The sequence below is a fragment of the Carassius carassius genome, chromosome 17 (genome assembly GCF_963082965.1).
Source record: "Carassius carassius chromosome 17, fCarCar2.1, whole genome shotgun sequence".
In the NCBI taxonomy this organism is placed as follows: Eukaryota; Metazoa; Chordata; class Actinopteri; order Cypriniformes; family Cyprinidae; genus Carassius; species Carassius carassius.
The window spans coordinates 18987501-19004326 of NC_081771.1; the positions used below are offsets into that span (position 1 = coordinate 18987501).

The following is a 16826-nucleotide window of genomic DNA, read 5'->3' on the forward strand; positions in this document are numbered from 1 at the left end:
CGTCTTGTCCTCTCATCCCACCGTATCATCAGAGAAAGCAGCCATGAATCAGAAGGCTGTACTGATCACTGGTTGTTCTTCTGGTATTGGATTGGCACTTGCTGTTCGTCTTGCCAAAGATGAGAAAAAGAGGTTTATGGGTAAGGATATCTATAGTCGTATAATAGTTATAATATAACAGTTAAATAATAGTTTATTCGTTTTTGGTAATGTTAGTTAATGAAAATACAGTTATTCATTGTTAGTTCATGCTAATTCACAGTGCATTAACTAATGTTAACCAGCTTTTGATTTGAATAATGCACTAGTAAATGTTGAAATTAACATTAACTAAGATTAATAAATGCTGTAAAAGGATGCTTCTTGCTTAGTTCATGTTAACTGAAGTAGTTAACTAACATTAACTAATGGAAAATTATTCTATCTAAAGTGTTATAGACAGATTGTCCCACCATTAGTGCTGTCAACAAAGGCATGTCCCAAAACAATTATTTCTAAAAGGACAAATGTGAATGTGCACATTATTGACAGAAAGGAATGTGTAATATTCAAAGAGTTACTGTAACCTGTATGTAGTAAAAAATATCATAATCTTGTTTTTCCGTAAGCAACTTTTTAAACTTTCTTCTATATAAATTGACTTTGCATGTAGAATTACTACAAAGTAAGCATCTGAGAAGCACTAATCCATTAGTCATTAATTAACGACTTTGATCATAATCTGTTACTTGGAAAGGTAATCAGATTAGTAAAAAAAATAAAAATAAATAAATTGAGTCTACTTCAAAAAAACAAAACAAAACGTTAGTCTATGAGTAGCTTTAATAGTAATTAAATGATTATTCTCCATCTGTTAGCTGAAATCTTAGTAGACTAGTTCAAATGAAAGTTAAGCTAAATGTTTTGACTTTGGCAGTGTATGCGACTATGAGGAATCTGGCTAAACGTGGAGCTCTGGAGAAGGCAGCCGGTTGTACTTTGGGCAGCACACTGGAGATCAAGCAGCTCGACGTCTGTGATGAGAATTCTATCAAAGCCTGTCTGGACAGCCTGCCCATGCGCAGAGTTGACATTCTCAGTAAGGGTTTTCTATGTACTACTTTACATCAAAACACAAATGTTATGCTTTAACTTGTGGCCATAATATCTCATTTTACCCGCACACCATGTTTACCGCTCCTTAATATAAGGCGGTGACAGACATAATTGTAACACGCAGGGATTTTTTTTTACACTGCCCTTAACCCCGGATTATCTTAAATCTAAACCTTGCTTTTAACCCTGGAACCGTTTTAAATCTGGAAAATTCAAGAAGACTTCATGATTTGTTTAATTTGTCTTCTGTGAATCAGCATTGCTGATATTAACCTTGCATTAACTGTGTTACAGTTATGCATTTATGCAGAAATGCTGAAATGGGAATGATTGGCCCCATTGAGTGTCAGACCATTGATGAGATGAAATCTGTCCTGGACACTGACTTCTTTGGGCTTGTGCGATTGTTGAAGGAGATTCTGCCTGATATGAAGAAGAGAAAAAGTGGCCACATAGTGGTAATCAGCAATGTAATGGGGATTCAGGGTGAGTTGTTAAAAATAACTCAACAGCTTTTATTAATGACTGGTTTTCTTAAGACGATATTTGCATTTAAGCTCTTTATACCAGGGGGTGAGAGGTCCAACTTAGATACTTAAAGGATTAACAACAATGACTAAAGGAGCTCTGAGAGGATTCACCCTGGGTAATCACTGTTGTGTTCACGTACACAGGTATTTTGTTTAATGACATTTATGCTGCTTCCAAGTTTGCTGTTGAAGGGTTCTGTGAGAGTCTGGCAGTTCAAGCTCTGAGATTCAATCTGAAGTAAGTGGTCATACTCATATACTACCCCATTAAAATGTATTCACTTAAACATGAATCTATGAACCACATTGCTTCATCACATCCTATGGTAGCTCAGTCCTATAAGAGCTCAGTTTTCTTCTTCATTATAATAAATCGCAGCAATAATTTCAAGATTTTTGATGTGTTTTGAAAGCTTTGACCCCCATGTTTAAGTTGTAATTGTATGTATATTGTATTTGCATCTGTGCAGTATCAGCCTCATTGAACCAGGACCCGTCATCACAGAGTTTGAGCGTAAGGTGTACGAGGAAGGCGTGAAGATAGACCTCTCCAAAGCTGATAAAGTGACAGCAGATATGTTTACCAACATCTACTTGAAAAATTACAACCAGATATTCCAGAGTCTTGGACAAACTCCAGAGGATGTTGCAGAGGTGCTTTTTCATATAGCATTTCATTTCATTCAATCATCTATCTTTCCAATGCTCTGATGTTTGGTCTCGTCTCTGAATTACTAACAGTCCATATGTTGTTTCTTTTATAACCAGCACACATTCAAAATGATTACCATGACCAACCCACCATTTCGCCATCAGATTAACCATCTGTGCACACCCATGACCAACCTAAAATATTCAGATCCAAATGGTGACCTTCCCATTGAAACCTTCTACAAAATGGTGTTTGAACATGACAAGGTGTTCAAAACAAGTCTCAATTTCCTCAAGCTCCTGTGCTGGAGAAGCCATAAAGACAAGAATTCTTCCTAAAGAATATAGTGCTGGAGACCTGGGGGTATTCCAGAAAACGATTTAACAATTTAGTTAAGCAGTTTAACTGCTAAGTTTACCCAAAGTAAATGGACAACCTCAACGTTTGGTTCCAAAAACCAAAGGAAATTACATGGCATTATGTAGTATACAGCAAATTACTCTCTAAACATAAATCGTTCCAGAGCAGGATATGTTCCAGGGTTGGTTTACTTCAGAAAAATGCCTCTCAGCCTCAGATATTCAGCTAATTCTTGCCTTTTTGTTGAGGCGCCAGTGGGTGTGACAGCAAAGATAAGGCCTGATATTATCTTTTTAAGGCATTATAATACTACATTTTTCTATATAATATAATTTATTAATAAAAAAAAAATACAACTAACGTACACATTAGATACATCACACCAATATGGAAGCAAAATGGATATCCCTAAAAAATCTATATACATTCTGTGTATGGCAGGAAATAGATCTAGAAATAGATATAGATCTAGAAATGGTCTAGATTTGCTCCTTGAGGACTAACTGTCCTGCAGAGTTTAGCGCCAAAACAACTCCCAAGAAATTTCTAGTGATCCTGAAGACCTTTATTAGCTTGTTCAGATGTGTTTAAGGCTGTTTTTTAAAGGATGTCAGTGGAGGAAATGCTTCCATATGTTGAATAAACTGCTTTTGTGAGGAAACAGCTTATCATGACAACCTATTGACTAATCTTCAAGATGTTTACCAAGAAATGATTTTTTTTTTAGAACAAAAAGTCAGACTATTTCATAACAGACTCTATAGTCTGTTCTATAGTATCTCTATCCCTTCTTCAGCAGAGCTATCATCCTGGGGTGCGTTTCCCAAAAGTGACTATGGTCACAGGGTTTATAGAACTAGTTGGGAAATTATACTTTGGGGAAGCACAGCACTGCAGACTTCAGTTCCAATTATCAGTTAACTCTGATCACCTTGATTAGCTGGTTCAGGTGTGTTTAATTGGGGTTGGAGCTGTCTTCCAGGAGCAGGATGGGATACCCCTGAACATAATATAGCCATAATATCTTTGCATAATATCTTTATTTCGCATCAGTTCTGCATCACTGAAGTACAGTAGCCTACCAAGAGAGAAAAAAAGAATAATAGCGTCAATAATAGCGATATGTGCTTCTTAGCATTTGTTTTTATAGAGTTTGTTTCATGGATTCAACACTCTGTTGAAAATGTATTTGTTCATGAAGGTTGAATTTTAACAAAAACACCAGGTATCATACACTTGTTGACTTGTAAATTGTTACTGAGAAAACCTGAGCATCATTACACTAAGTAACCGAGCATTTTTAAAGTGTGTCTCATTACTAGAACATACTACATAAAAAAAACACAAAAAAATAAACAAACATAGACTGTGCTCAATCTGCCCATCATATGCTATGCCTTTTTTTCTTTTTGGTAAATCTGTCAACATTGACTGTCGATAACCTGCAGGCTGGCTCTGACTTTCAGTATCTAGCATCAGTGTGTCCAGACTGAAAAAGTCTGGTACTGGGCAAAAGCCATGTTGTGTATTCCAGCCTTAACTCTAGACCCAATTAATCGCACACGTTCTACAAGTTAAAAAAAGTAAAAGTCGTGACATTTGCCAAGTATGGTTACCCATAATCAAAATTGGTCCTCTGCATTTAACCCATCCAAGTGCACACACAAAGGAGTGAGAAGTGAACACACCATGAGCAGTGGGCAGCTATAGATCCATCAAGGGCACTTCAGCCATGGGTATTGAGGGTGGAAGAGAGCACCCCCACCCCCCCACAACTCCTGCCAGCACCGAGACTCAAACTAGCAACCTTCTGGTAACTAGTCCAGCTCTCTAACCATTAGGCCACAGCTGCCCTGACTGCTGAGTTCAGGATTTATTTGGCAATAAGGCCCAGTTCACGTGGCCTAATGGTTAGAGAGCTGGACTAGTTACCAGAAGGTTGCTAGTTCGAGTCGTGAAACAGGGTCCCAGAGTACAGCCAATCTGTATATTTTGTGAAACGATGATGTTACCCTTATTTTCTGGTATACCTCCAAGGACAGCTGACCTGTTGTCATTATTTCAGAATTTCATTATATGTGAATAAATGCAATAATGCATAATACCAAATATTGTACATTGTACATGATCTTTTATTATAAATCACAGAGTTAGCTAAAAGTTAACTATGCAAAATGCATAGTTTTGTTGTTGCTTGTGCTAATTGTTCCTTCTATTTTCCATCCATCATTTGAAGACATCTGATTAAATTAATTGTTCATCTGATCTTTTCCCTCTTTCTTTTGGTCATCTTGAAGTCTTATAATCTACTTTAGGTTATCCTTAAATATAGGCCTAGTACCAAGCAAAATTTTATCTGTCAGACTTAATCTGGATACATTTCTTGATACAAAAAAAAGAGACATGAGTCAGGACATGAGGGAAGAGATTGTATTCTTAACTTTTGGATATTATCCAATTACTCTATGTAATGAATGAAACTGATATATTCGTTTACCAACAGTTGGAAAAAGAATATGAGATGAAGAGCTATATAGCAAATGCATGTGAGGAAAGGATAAGGAAAATGTGAGAAAAAAAATGCAAACATTGTTTTTTTTTAAATCTCTTGTTATAGCACCACCTTGTGGCCAGTTCTCTCAAAAGGGCATTGCCTTTTTACATTACACTTGTCATAATCTTCAAATAACAGAAATCATTTTATTGGCCCAGTTGTTTAAAGGTAAACTGATCGGATTTTCGGGTGTCAGTTTAGAACATTTCTTGAACATGGGTTGTAATAATAATAATAATAATCTGATTTTGGATTAGATCCAGTCATTCAATCACGGTTTAATTGTCTATAGGTGTTGTTCAAAAATGTTATCTTTACCTTTGATTAAAAAAACAAAAAACAAAAACAAAACAACAACAGGATTATCCGGATCAGATTGGAACTCTATAGAGCACTCTTCCTAAGGATACGTGCATCATGGGCAGTTGAATAGTTTTGGGCAATGTTAAAAAATAAAACTCATGCTTGGTGTGGGCAATCTGAACATCCTTTGGAAATGAGACAAACTGACCAGGCTAGCCAATGTAATATAATAATAATAATACATTTTAATTTATATAGCGCCTTTAAAAGTAGCATCTCATAGCACTTATATGAAATTATACACATAACAGTGCAGGCAGTAAAAAAACTAAAAATAAAAAGCCAATATAATAACAAACAAAGTAATCACATGAATCACATTAAAGCTACCCTAAAAAAGTATGTTTTAAGAGACGATTAAAAAACACTAAGGGATTCTGCATTCCTAATCTCAGAAGGCAGGGAATTCCACAATTTAGGAGCCAAAGAAGAAAAAGCCACATCACCCATAGGTTTTAGCCATGTTGTTTGGACAGTTAAAAGACCAGCTTCAGAAGAGTGTATAGAGCAGGTGTAGGGACGTCACTAGGTTTGGAAGTAACTTGCGTATATATATATATATATATATATATATATATATATATATCAATCCACTTCTGTATGAAAACCTACAGTGAATATAATTAGGCCACATCATGTATAATTACTTTGTCCATTTGATCCAATTATGTGTGTTATTGTGCAGATCATCTGATATCTTAATGTAATGTTTATATTTAAATTAACACACACGTCAACAAAAACAAACAAAAAACAACAACTATCAATCAGTCATGTTTATGGACAGGATGGTTATCAATAAAGTTTCGAGCGTTTCGCCGTGTATCCTCCTCCCCCTACTGGACGCATCAGGAACTACAGGGGCGTGAAACTGAGGGCCGGGGATCTGCTAGCTCCAGGTCTGCAGCCTCCTCTTATAAGCTCTTTTTGGATGCATGGCTGCCAAGTCCGAAAGTTTTTTTCAACAGCATTGGACTACTTTTAAACTGTTGCCATGGGTTGATTTTTCCAAGTGGGTTAAATGTTTGAATATGGCATAAAATACATTTGACTGAAATTCTTGTATTGAAACATTTTGCATTCTACCTATGATAAAACGTTTTCTTATTAACTGTTCCCTTCTGGTGGAACGACCTGCCCAACTTAATCCAAGCAGCTGAGTCCTTAATCATTTCCAAGAAACGGCTGAAAATACATCTCTTTCATCTTCATTTGACCCTCTAACTCTAGCACTCTCTATTTCTATTTCTATTCTAACTTTTATTTAAAAATAAAAGAGCTTTTGACATAAGCATTCTCTATTCTTTTTCTGTTCTATTGAATTGTTTTATGTTTATTTGAAAATGATCCTCTAACACTAGCATTCCCTATTATCTTTCTATTATATCTACTTGTTTTCTTTTTATTTATTCTAAAAACAAAACAAGCAAACAAACAAGCAAAAAAAAAAAAAAAAAAAACCTTGCTACATATATATGTTACACGTATGCTACATTGGTCAAAACCCCACCTCCTGCCCCACCCACGAACCCCGCCCATACCATGTTCCCTAGTCACTTCTTAAATTAGAAACTCAAAGAGCAGAAGTACAAATTTGTCATGCAGAGTAACAAATCACTCTGACCAAACTACCACCAAACTACCAAAGACACAATTGAAAGCTCCTAAAAGCTGGGCTTCAAAAGCCTAAATTAAGAATATGTGCTAAAAATATCCACAATGTATTTGTGATGTATATTTGTTTGTTTTTATTTATTTGTTGTGGGTAAGATGAGGTCTGACTGTTGAAAAATTAAAACTGTTATTTGCTGGATATTTGTTTTGTGCATATTTGAATTGAAAGCACAGATTCCACACTAAAAGTTCCACCTGTTGTTATACCTATAGTAGCCTACTTTGTGGTAATTATTCAAGAGAGCACAGATAATCCAGATTTGGTCATTTAAACAAGTGTATCATGGTCATCTAATCCAACTCTGCTTTGAAAAACTGGCACAGAAATAAGATGACCTGAACCTGAATCGCAAAACTATTCTAATCTCGATTAAACTTTTTTATCAACTGTGTCATTAAATGATATTTGATCAGTTTTCACAAATTCTGATTAATTTGTCTATTTCTATTTTAAGACCTGCAGCACTTTACTAAATAAAAACGTCATGTAACGATTATGTAAATAGCAACCTAAACCATCTAAACGTGATAAAATTCGGAGTGGATCTTCTTCTTCTTCTTCTTCTTCTTTTTGATTGGCGGTTTTCAACTATTTCTTGTGCATTACCGCCACCACTGGACTGAAGTAGGCACGGGAGTTACTAACTATTCCCAAACTAAATATACCAGCACGTTAAACTAATATAATAATAATAATAATAAAAAAAAAAAAAAAAAAAAAAAACACTTATATCCTTTTTAACAGGCCTGTACTTTTCAAAAAAAAAGAAGTAATAAATCAAAATTTTCCCTTGAGCTTCTTTTCAATAGTGTTTTAATTTCTAACGACATTTTCTTTGTTTTCAACTCATTAACAAGCCTCTGCCTTGCCTCATTGTATTTATGACAGTGCATTATTACATGCTCTACTGTTTCAGGTATATTGTTCTGGCAATACTCACAATTTCCATCTCCATGCTTTTTTATTAAGAACATTGTACTATTCAACTTTGTATGACCCAACCTCATCCTTGTTAGTATAATTTCTTCCTGTCTTGATCTGGTTATTTGTGTGTCTTTTCCCACTTTCCCTTGTATCCTATAAAGATGTCTTCCTGTGTACCCATTATCCCAAATATGCTGCCACTTTTTAATCGTTTTCGCCTTTACTATACTTTTTATTTCTGCTTTACTGTACTTTACATCTACATCTATATTGCTTTTGTCTGTAGCTCTCTTTGCATGCTCATCGGCCAGTTCGTTACCCTCTACTCCTATATGGGCTGGAACCCATAAGAATGTCACCCTCCTTCCTGATGCTTGTATTCCACTTGCCAGCTGTAAAATTTCGATTAAAATATCTTCCCTTGAATCAGACCGATAATTCTGAACACTAAACATTGCTGAACTTGAATCAGAGGCAATCACTGCCTGCAGACAATTGTTAGACTCTATCCACACGAGTGCTAACCATATGGCAACCAGTTCAGCAGTATACACTGATAGGTCATCATTTATCCTTTTTGCCTTTGCTATTCCCATCTCAGGGATTACATAAGCTACCCCTACTCTATTTTCAATATTTTTAGACGCATCTGTAAAAACCTTTACACACTCTTTGTATTTTCCTGTTATATAATTTCTTACCCCATACTTATCCACTCCATCTTTCTTTCTTTCCTCCAACAGTCCTAAATCAACCCTCAATTCTTCCAACATCCAAGGAGGCACTACTGGATATGCTACTGTAGGGCTGATGTTCAGTGACCCAATTCCCATGTTATTCACCTTATCTTTTATAACCCACCCATAACTTTTAACTTTCATACTTTCTTTTTCCTGACATTCTCTTAATACTGTCTGAGACATGTGGTTCTCTTTATGACCCCTGATGTTTGCCCAGTATACCAGTGCTAGCTGGTCCCTCCTCAAATGCAGTGGCATCTCACCCACCTCTACTTGAATTGCAGCTACTGGAGAAGTTTTTATTGCACCACTAATTATCCTCATTGCTTGATTTTGCATACCATCAAGTTTGCTCAAGCTTGTCTTGGAGGCTGATCCATATGCTATACAGCCGTAGTCAAACACTGATCTCATTAGACCTGTATAGATGGTTTTCAATGCTGACCTTGTAGCACCCCAATCTATCCCGCATAGACACCTCATGACATTTAGTATCCTTTTACATTTTTCTACCATCTTTCGGATGTGACATGCCCATGTTAACCTCTTATCAAACCAGACTCCCAGATATTTAAAGATCTCAACCCTCTCCAACTCTTTACCTGACACCATTATTTTTAATTCTCTGCAAATTTTTTTCCTTGTAAAGAACATAACCTTTGTCTTCTCTATTGAGATTCTAAATCCCCATTTCACTCCCCATTGCTGAACTACATTCACAGCATCTTGCATCTTACGCACAATAAACTCAATGTTCCTTCCCTTCTTCCACATTGCACCATCATCCGCAAATAACGCTACTCCATCTAGGCCATGCAAGTCTTTAAATATCTGGTCTATCATAATTACAAATAATAAAGGACTCACAATGCTTCCTTGAGGGGTTCCATTTTCTACTCTAAAACTCTCACTTATTTCCCCATCAATTTTAACTCTCACTGTTCTTTCAGATAAGAAGTCTCTGACCCACTGATACATCCTTCCCCTAACTCCCATCTGATTTAATTTAATTAATAGTCCTTCTGTCCACATCATGTCATAGGCTTTCTCGATGTCAAAAAACACTGCCACTACAGTCTCTTTATTCACTTGGGCCTTTCTAATGGCTTCCTCCAGGCATACCACTGGATCCATAGTACCCCTTCCCCTTCTAAAACCACTCTGGTAACATTGCAACAATCCTTTTGACTCCACCCAATACATCAGCCTATCATTTATCATTTTCTCCATTGTCTTACCCATCTGCGATGTCAATGCTATAGGTCTATAACTGCTTGGACTATGAGGGTCTTTCCCTGGCTTCTTAATTGGTACAATGATAGATTCCTTCCACTCTTTAGGGATAACTCCCTCCATCCATATCTTATTATACAACTTCAACAAGACATCCTTACCACTATCACTCAGATTCTCTAACATTGAGTAGCATATAGTGTCTTTTCCTGGGGCTGACTTTCCTAACTTCTTCAGTGCTCTATTCAATTCTCCTTTTGTGAATTTCTCATTCAAACTATCATTTTCCCCATTCCCATTCTCAAACACCCTTTGATATTTAGACACAGTTTCTTCTCTCCCTTTTCTCTCTTCATAACTAAGGTTTTCTGAACTGTGTACTTTAGCTAGTGTTTTGCCTATAACTTCTGCTTTCTCCTTACTAGAAGTTATACTGCCATCTCCATCAATTATCACAGGATATCCATATTCCCTACCGTTTCCTTTCATTTTCCTAATCATCCCCCAAACCTTCTCTATTGGAGTAGTTCGTCCTAAAGAGTCACAAAACGTCCTCCAGTACTCCCTTTTTGCTTTCCTGACATTTTGTCTTACCATTGCTTGCGTTCTCTTGTATTCTATCAAATGTTGGAAATTGTGTGTCCTCTTAAGTAATCTAAATGCCTTATTTCTTTCTTTAACAGCATCCTTGCACTCTCTTGACCACCATGGCACTATTTTATTCAAGCGTTTGGGTTTGGATTTTGGAATAGTGGCATCTGCTGCTGCTATAATGCTTGACCTTATTTCTCTAGTTAACACTTCAATACTTTCACTACCATCAATACATGATAGCCATTCCTCACTTAGCTCTTCAAACTTATTCCAATCAGCTTTCTCCACAAACCACTTCTCTACTTTCACTTCTTTCTCCATCTCCACACCTATGTGTACCTTTATAGGGTAGTGATCGCTACCCACTGTATTTCCTCTTAACACCTCCCATTCACATTTGTCTGCCACATTTCTCGTGCCCAAGGTTAAATCTATTGCTGACTCTTTTCCCCTAGATACATCTATCCTTGTCCAAGTTCCATCATTAAGACATACTAGTTCCTTCTCTTCTAAAAATTCTTCCAACACATTCCCATTTACATCATCTTTATCACCCCATAAAGTGCTATGTGCATTAAAATCCCCACACCAAATAACTCTGCCCTCCAAATCTTTCCAAATTTCCTCAAGCTGGCTGCTTTTTAACTGATTACATGGGTTGTAAAAATTTATAATTTTAATATTACCCTCTTTTGCCCACACTTCCACAGTGACATATTCCAATTCCTCTCCTTTCTTAATTTCCTTGTACTGCAGCCCTTTCTGTATAAAAGTCATGATCCCTCCACCTTTCCCATTCTCTCTATCCCTTCTTACTGCATTATACCCTTTTATGATAAAATCTAGCCTGGGAATTAACCACGTTTCTTGGACACATATAACATTGGGTTTTTCCTTAACATCTTCCACATACTTCTTAAACTCCTGGCCATTCGCAATTAAGCTCCTGGCATTCCATTGGAGTATTATTAACACCATTAAGAGGATCCAGCCCATGACTGAGATTGTTGAGTTTCCTCAAGGGTTTCTCTAATATTTTCCCACTGTAACCCTTTTACATCCAAATACTTCTCAGCAGTTTTTACTATAATCTTAATCCTTTCAGTCCTGCTAGTCGTCTGGGCTGTGCAGTTAATGATTTCTGCCATGAAAAGCACAAAGCCTATTTTGCTCACTATCAATGTTTCTTCCTGAATCCTGTTACACTTTACACATCCGTCATTGCCTTTACTCTTGTTCACTGCATTTTGTGGTATCTTTGGTACTCTTCTGGCTGCTTCAGCATACGTGATTTCCTGATTAATTTTAACCTTCTGAACTTCTTGCATTCGCTTGTACACTTCACACCCTCCATATGCAGCACTGTGCTCTCCACCACAATTGCAACATTTTTTCCTTGCCCCTTCCTCACATTCATCATATTTGTGTTCACCGCCACATTTACTGCATCTTATTTTTCCTTTACATGCTGCTGCCACATGCCCATATCGTTGGCAGTTGAAACACCTCAAAGGGGGTGGTATGTACATCCTAACATCGTAGCTCATGTACCCTATAAAAACTTTCTCTGGAAGTCTTTCTTCTTCAAAGGTTAGCAGTACTGAGAGACTATCACATACTACACCATCTCTTTTTGTTTTTAATCTTTTTGCCTCACTCACCTTTACATTCTTTATATTTGTACACATTCCTTCCATTGATTCCTTCTCAGGGATTCCTGTTATTACTCCTCTGATTCGGCTTTGAACTTTCTCCCCTTTTACTTTCTGTCCATTTAATGCATTTGCCCTTACTGCCTTCTTTTGTTTCACCTCATCCTTACACTTTACCAATAGTGATCCATTCCTTAATTTTTTCGCACTATTTACCTCCCCTATTTCCTTATGTATAGCTTTCGAAAGTTGTATTGGACTCCATCTATCAAAAGTCACTCCCTCCTGCACCAGTGTGATAAACACATTAAACTCTTTTACTTTTTCCCTATCTTTTACCTCATTATAATCATCTGATATTTCCAATGATTTCTTTTTCTTCCGCTTACTTCCACTCACACCCGCACCCTCTACCTCCATCATTTCCTACTCCGTCCTTCCTCCAGTCCCACGTGGCGCCCTAGCGAATCGCTTTCCGGTCGCCGCGAGCGCTCTTCTCGGAGTGGATCGCCTCAATATTTTACTATTATATCACATAATTATGCATAACATATGAAGAAGGAAGAAAAGAAAACAATAACAAACACGAGGTTCAAGGAACTGCATGGCTGCTTGGACCAAAAACTATAGTCTATAACCACGTGACTTTCCCTAATCTTGCGCTCTCAGTTTTGTACTTTTTCCGTACAAAATGTTAGGGGTATATACAATACAGTGTTTAATGGTTTGACGGATTTCGAGTTGCTGTGGGTAATAAGAGTACCTCGGGATCAAATTTCGTAAGTTTCCGTTCCGTACAGTAGGAGGCAGTGTCAAGCGACACTACGAAACAATAACAAGCAGAAGACTCGCCGGATATCCGGAAGTGTTGCATGGTGGGGTTCATTTCGTTGATCGCTAACTGAGTGGGTGAAGTAATGAATTAAGAGCTTCGAATGCTTTAAAAAATCCGCCCCGGGCTTTAGCCGAACGCGCGAGGCGTCTGTTAGTTTATCCAAGCAGCTTGAGAATGAATGATCGGAGCTGAATCATGATTATGAACGCGCACAGGAACAGCAGCAGAAGCAGCTCTGATGTGTGGATGTGGAGAGTCAGCGTAAACTGATCGACCGAAAGGTACCGACTCCTCTCATCCTCCCTCCCTTCCTTGTGTCAAACACTCACATTCTTTCCCTAAATTTGAATTCAAACGTATATGCAAAAGTATACATTCTCTCTGACAGTGTTTTAGTGATCTGCTAGAAGAAACCGACCGCATCATTTGAATCTCCACACAAAGCCGCCGCTGTGGGTGTTGTTACATTAACAGCCCACTGAACTTCCTCGCCTGCTTTCGATTCCCTTCAAACTCTGAAGCGTCTGGGCAGCTCATCCCTCATGGCCTCTTCATCGGGCAACGACGATGACCTGACGATCCCGAGGGCGGCGATCAATAAAATGATTAAAGAAACGCTTCCCAATGTGCGAGTGGCGAACGATGCCAGAGAGCTGGTGGTGAACTGCTGCACAGAGTTCATTCACCTCGTCTCATCCGAGGCCAACGAGATCTGCAATAAATCCGAGAAGAAGACTATATCCCCAGAACATGTTATAAACGGTGAGGATGGCTGTGAGGTCACTAGACGCTAATGAATCCATTTGGATACATGATGGAGAATTATATTCATAGTTTGCATAGTGAGTTTGAGTTGTAGGGTAGTTTACTGAAGAATTAACATTCTGTTATTTATTCATTTTCATGTTATTCAAAAACATGTATTTCTTACTTGCTTCAGATGTACACAAAATGGGACGTTTGCTTCAGTCACCGTTCACTGTCATTGGTTTATTTTCCATACAATTCATGATGAAAAACCAGGCTAAACTGGGGTGCGTTTCCAAAAGCAACTATGGCCGTAAAGTTCTCTCATTTCCAATAGAGTTCAACAGAACTAACGAGCCTAGTTAGCTAAGGATGTTTTTGGGAAACACCCCTGCTTCTGCTGCTCTTAGCTGCTCTCACTCTGTGGCCAGATGCATAAACATAGCTGATATATTAAGACTGTCTTAGTTTGGTTACGTTGGTCTCCTGGTTAGGTTTATCATTTGACTGATTTATAGGGGTTTTGGGCAATTTTCGTCTGTTCAGTCTTGAAGACTTGCTGAAGATGTTCTGGGGGACCACCTTAAACTGGTTGGATTGGTTTGAGTTCATCTGATAATGAAATTCCTTGTATGCTTTTGACTATTCTTTGGAACACAAAATAAGATATATATATATATATTTTTTGCAATGCTGAACCCTATTGATTTTTTTTTAATTGAATGAACAAAACTCATAACACAAAAACACTTTCATGCAGTCCTTCACAAACCACCACAGTATCCTTGTGTTCCATAGTAGGAAATAAGTCATAGAGGTTTGGAGCAACATGAGGGGTTTAAAAAAAAAAAAAGAGCTTTCCCTTTACATATGTTCATCAAATTTACAATGGTGATTGGATTGTCGTCCCTTTGTAGGTTTGAACCTGCAACCTTTTAGGTCTTCTAAGGTCTTAGATTGTATTTACAGACTAATTCAAGTTAATCTAAAGATTAATTTACTATGTTTGGATTTGCAGAGACAGTGAATAGATAATATTGTGTTGAAACCATGATATAGATACAGCATGAATGTGTTGATTCTTGTTTGTTTACTGGTTGGATATTTGATTTCCAACACACATATGTAACAGGGAATTAATTTATTTTTCCTCAGCACTTGAAAGTCTAGGTTTTGGGTCATACATCACAGAAGTAAAAGATGTTCTGCAAGAGTGTAAAACTGTAGCACTTAAACGGAGGAAGGCCAGCTCTCGACTAGAGAACCTTGGGATACCAGAGGAAGAACTTCTTCGTCAACAACAGGAATTATTTGCCAAGGTAAAAATAATGTAATAGCTATAAAAGCATTTTGAACTGTGCACGAAGCTACTTAAATGAAATTCCCGCCCGGTGGCTTTCCAGTTTATGCCCTATATTTGTGTAACAGCATGAATGCTGAGATTTCAAGCGGCTCTTCTGATAAGTTGGGCTGTCTTACAGGCACGGCAGCAGCAGGCTGAGCTGGCACAGCAGGAGTGGTTACAGATGCAGCAGGCCGCCCAGCAGGCACAGCTAGCGGCCGCTTCAGCCAGTTCCGCTCAGCAGGCCGGATCTTCCCAGGATGAAGATGAAGAGGACGACATGTGAATCCGGGCAGGCTTTCACCGAAGCACACAGATAGATTGACAAATATATATATTTACCGCCATGTTCGGTCTCCCACACAGACTCTGTTCTCTGTAACCTTAGCAGAGAGGGACCTCTGCAGTGTTCTCTTCTATATAAACTTATAAATCCCAGATCGCCAGTATAAATTCATACTGATGGTTTAGGAGCAATCATGGGCATTCTCCTGTGATTTGTTGCTATGTTTGCCTCGATTCACTTGTTAACTAGAATTATTAGCTATTGAAAATCCTTCTTTTCTTTCTCATTTGTTCCTGATTTAATTGAAGGCAGTTGGCATAATTTTCACCGTATCTGTGTGGGAAGGATGTTAACTCATGTGATGTGACATGAGGCGCACCATGTTAATTGTCATTGGTTAAAATCAGGAGCCGGCGTTTCGAATTGCATTCTGTTTTAGGTGACTTGCGTATTTCTCTTATATTTGTCTTTGTAAAATAGTTTAAAGAGACACATCTGGGGAACATTTTTGGGAAAATGATTTTTACAGCCGTTCATCCCCACTTCTGTATTTCTCTTTGTTCTGCTGAGTGAGATCTGAGAATGTGGTTTGTAATGTAGGATGTTGCTTTTTGGTTCTTTTTTTTTTTTTTAGTTCAAGTGAGGATAAAGATTACGTGTAGATAGGCTTTTACCTGCCCTGTGTTCAAAAACAGTATTCCAAGGAAAAGATTTACATGTGCAGTATAAAATCTGTCCATTAGAACCAAAGATAGAAAAACTTTAAAAATTCAGTCACCAGATAGAATTCAGAAATTTGCTCATGGTATTTGCTCTCTATATGATGTGGGCGCTTTGGTGCATATCGCACCGAGCGCTCTGTAACTCTCACTTTGTACAATGTTTTGATAGCAGATTTTTTCCAGGTGCAATGTGTAAAAGTGGAGTTGTGAATGTGTGGTTAATTCTTATCTTGTGATGACTGGTAAGATGTAGTTGAGAAGCGTGTTAACATGCCTTTGCAAAAGCTGTATTCTCTAAGCAATAAAGTCGACCCGTTTTATAGACAGCCTGTGTTCTGTTTTGTTTTTGTTAATGACAGTATTTTAAATAACAAGATTTTAAATGACAACAGTAAGAAAAGATGCCGAAAATGTAAAACTTGATGTAACATAAAATGGAAATAGAGCCCTGTGTTCTTTAAACACGGTTGAGGTTATATTACGTTGCGTCGACAGATGGCGCTCCTAAAGAGATGATAATCC

General features: G+C 37.6%; 2 protein-coding genes across 2 annotated transcripts; both read left to right on the forward strand.

Moving 5' to 3' along the window:
* The first annotated feature begins 17 nt into the window (after positions 1 to 17).
* Positions 18 to 2615, forward strand: LOC132091049 (retinol dehydrogenase 8-like). Its single transcript, XM_059497819.1, has 6 exons — positions 18 to 140; positions 917 to 1078; positions 1390 to 1581; positions 1770 to 1863; positions 2096 to 2279; positions 2394 to 2615. Exons 1-6 carry the CDS (start codon positions 44 to 46, stop codon positions 2613 to 2615), a joined length of 951 nt encoding a protein of 316 aa, XP_059353802.1. The 5' UTR covers positions 18 to 43.
* Positions 2616 to 13215: 10600 nt separating this feature from the next.
* LOC132161269 (protein Dr1-like) lies at positions 13216 to 16630 on the forward strand. The gene is made up of 4 exons (XM_059571212.1): positions 13216 to 13488; positions 13596 to 13969; positions 15110 to 15273; positions 15436 to 16630. Exons 2-4 carry the CDS (start codon positions 13750 to 13752, stop codon positions 15580 to 15582), a joined length of 531 nt encoding a protein of 176 aa, XP_059427195.1. The 5' UTR covers positions 13216 to 13488; positions 13596 to 13749; the 3' UTR covers positions 15583 to 16630.
* The last annotated feature ends 196 nt before the right edge of the window (positions 16631 to 16826 follow it).

Coding starts and splice junctions, on each gene's coding strand:
- LOC132091049 (XM_059497819.1), top strand. CDS start 44: ATGAATCAGAAGGCTGTACTGATCACTGGTTGTTCTTCTGGTATTGGA. Junction 1,079..1,389: donor GCGCAGAGTTGACATTCTCA/GTAAGGGTTTTC, acceptor ACTGTGTTACAG/TTATGCATTTATGCAGAAAT. Junction 1,864..2,095: donor GCTCTGAGATTCAATCTGAA/GTAAGTGGTCAT, acceptor GCATCTGTGCAG/TATCAGCCTCATTGAACCAG.
- LOC132161269 (XM_059571212.1), top strand. CDS start 13,750: ATGGCCTCTTCATCGGGCAACGACGATGACCTGACGATCCCGAGGGCG. Junction 13,970..15,109: donor CCCAGAACATGTTATAAACG/GTGAGGATGGCT, acceptor ATTTTTCCTCAG/CACTTGAAAGTCTAGGTTTT. Junction 15,274..15,435: donor AACAGGAATTATTTGCCAAG/GTAAAAATAATG, acceptor GCTGTCTTACAG/GCACGGCAGCAGCAGGCTGA.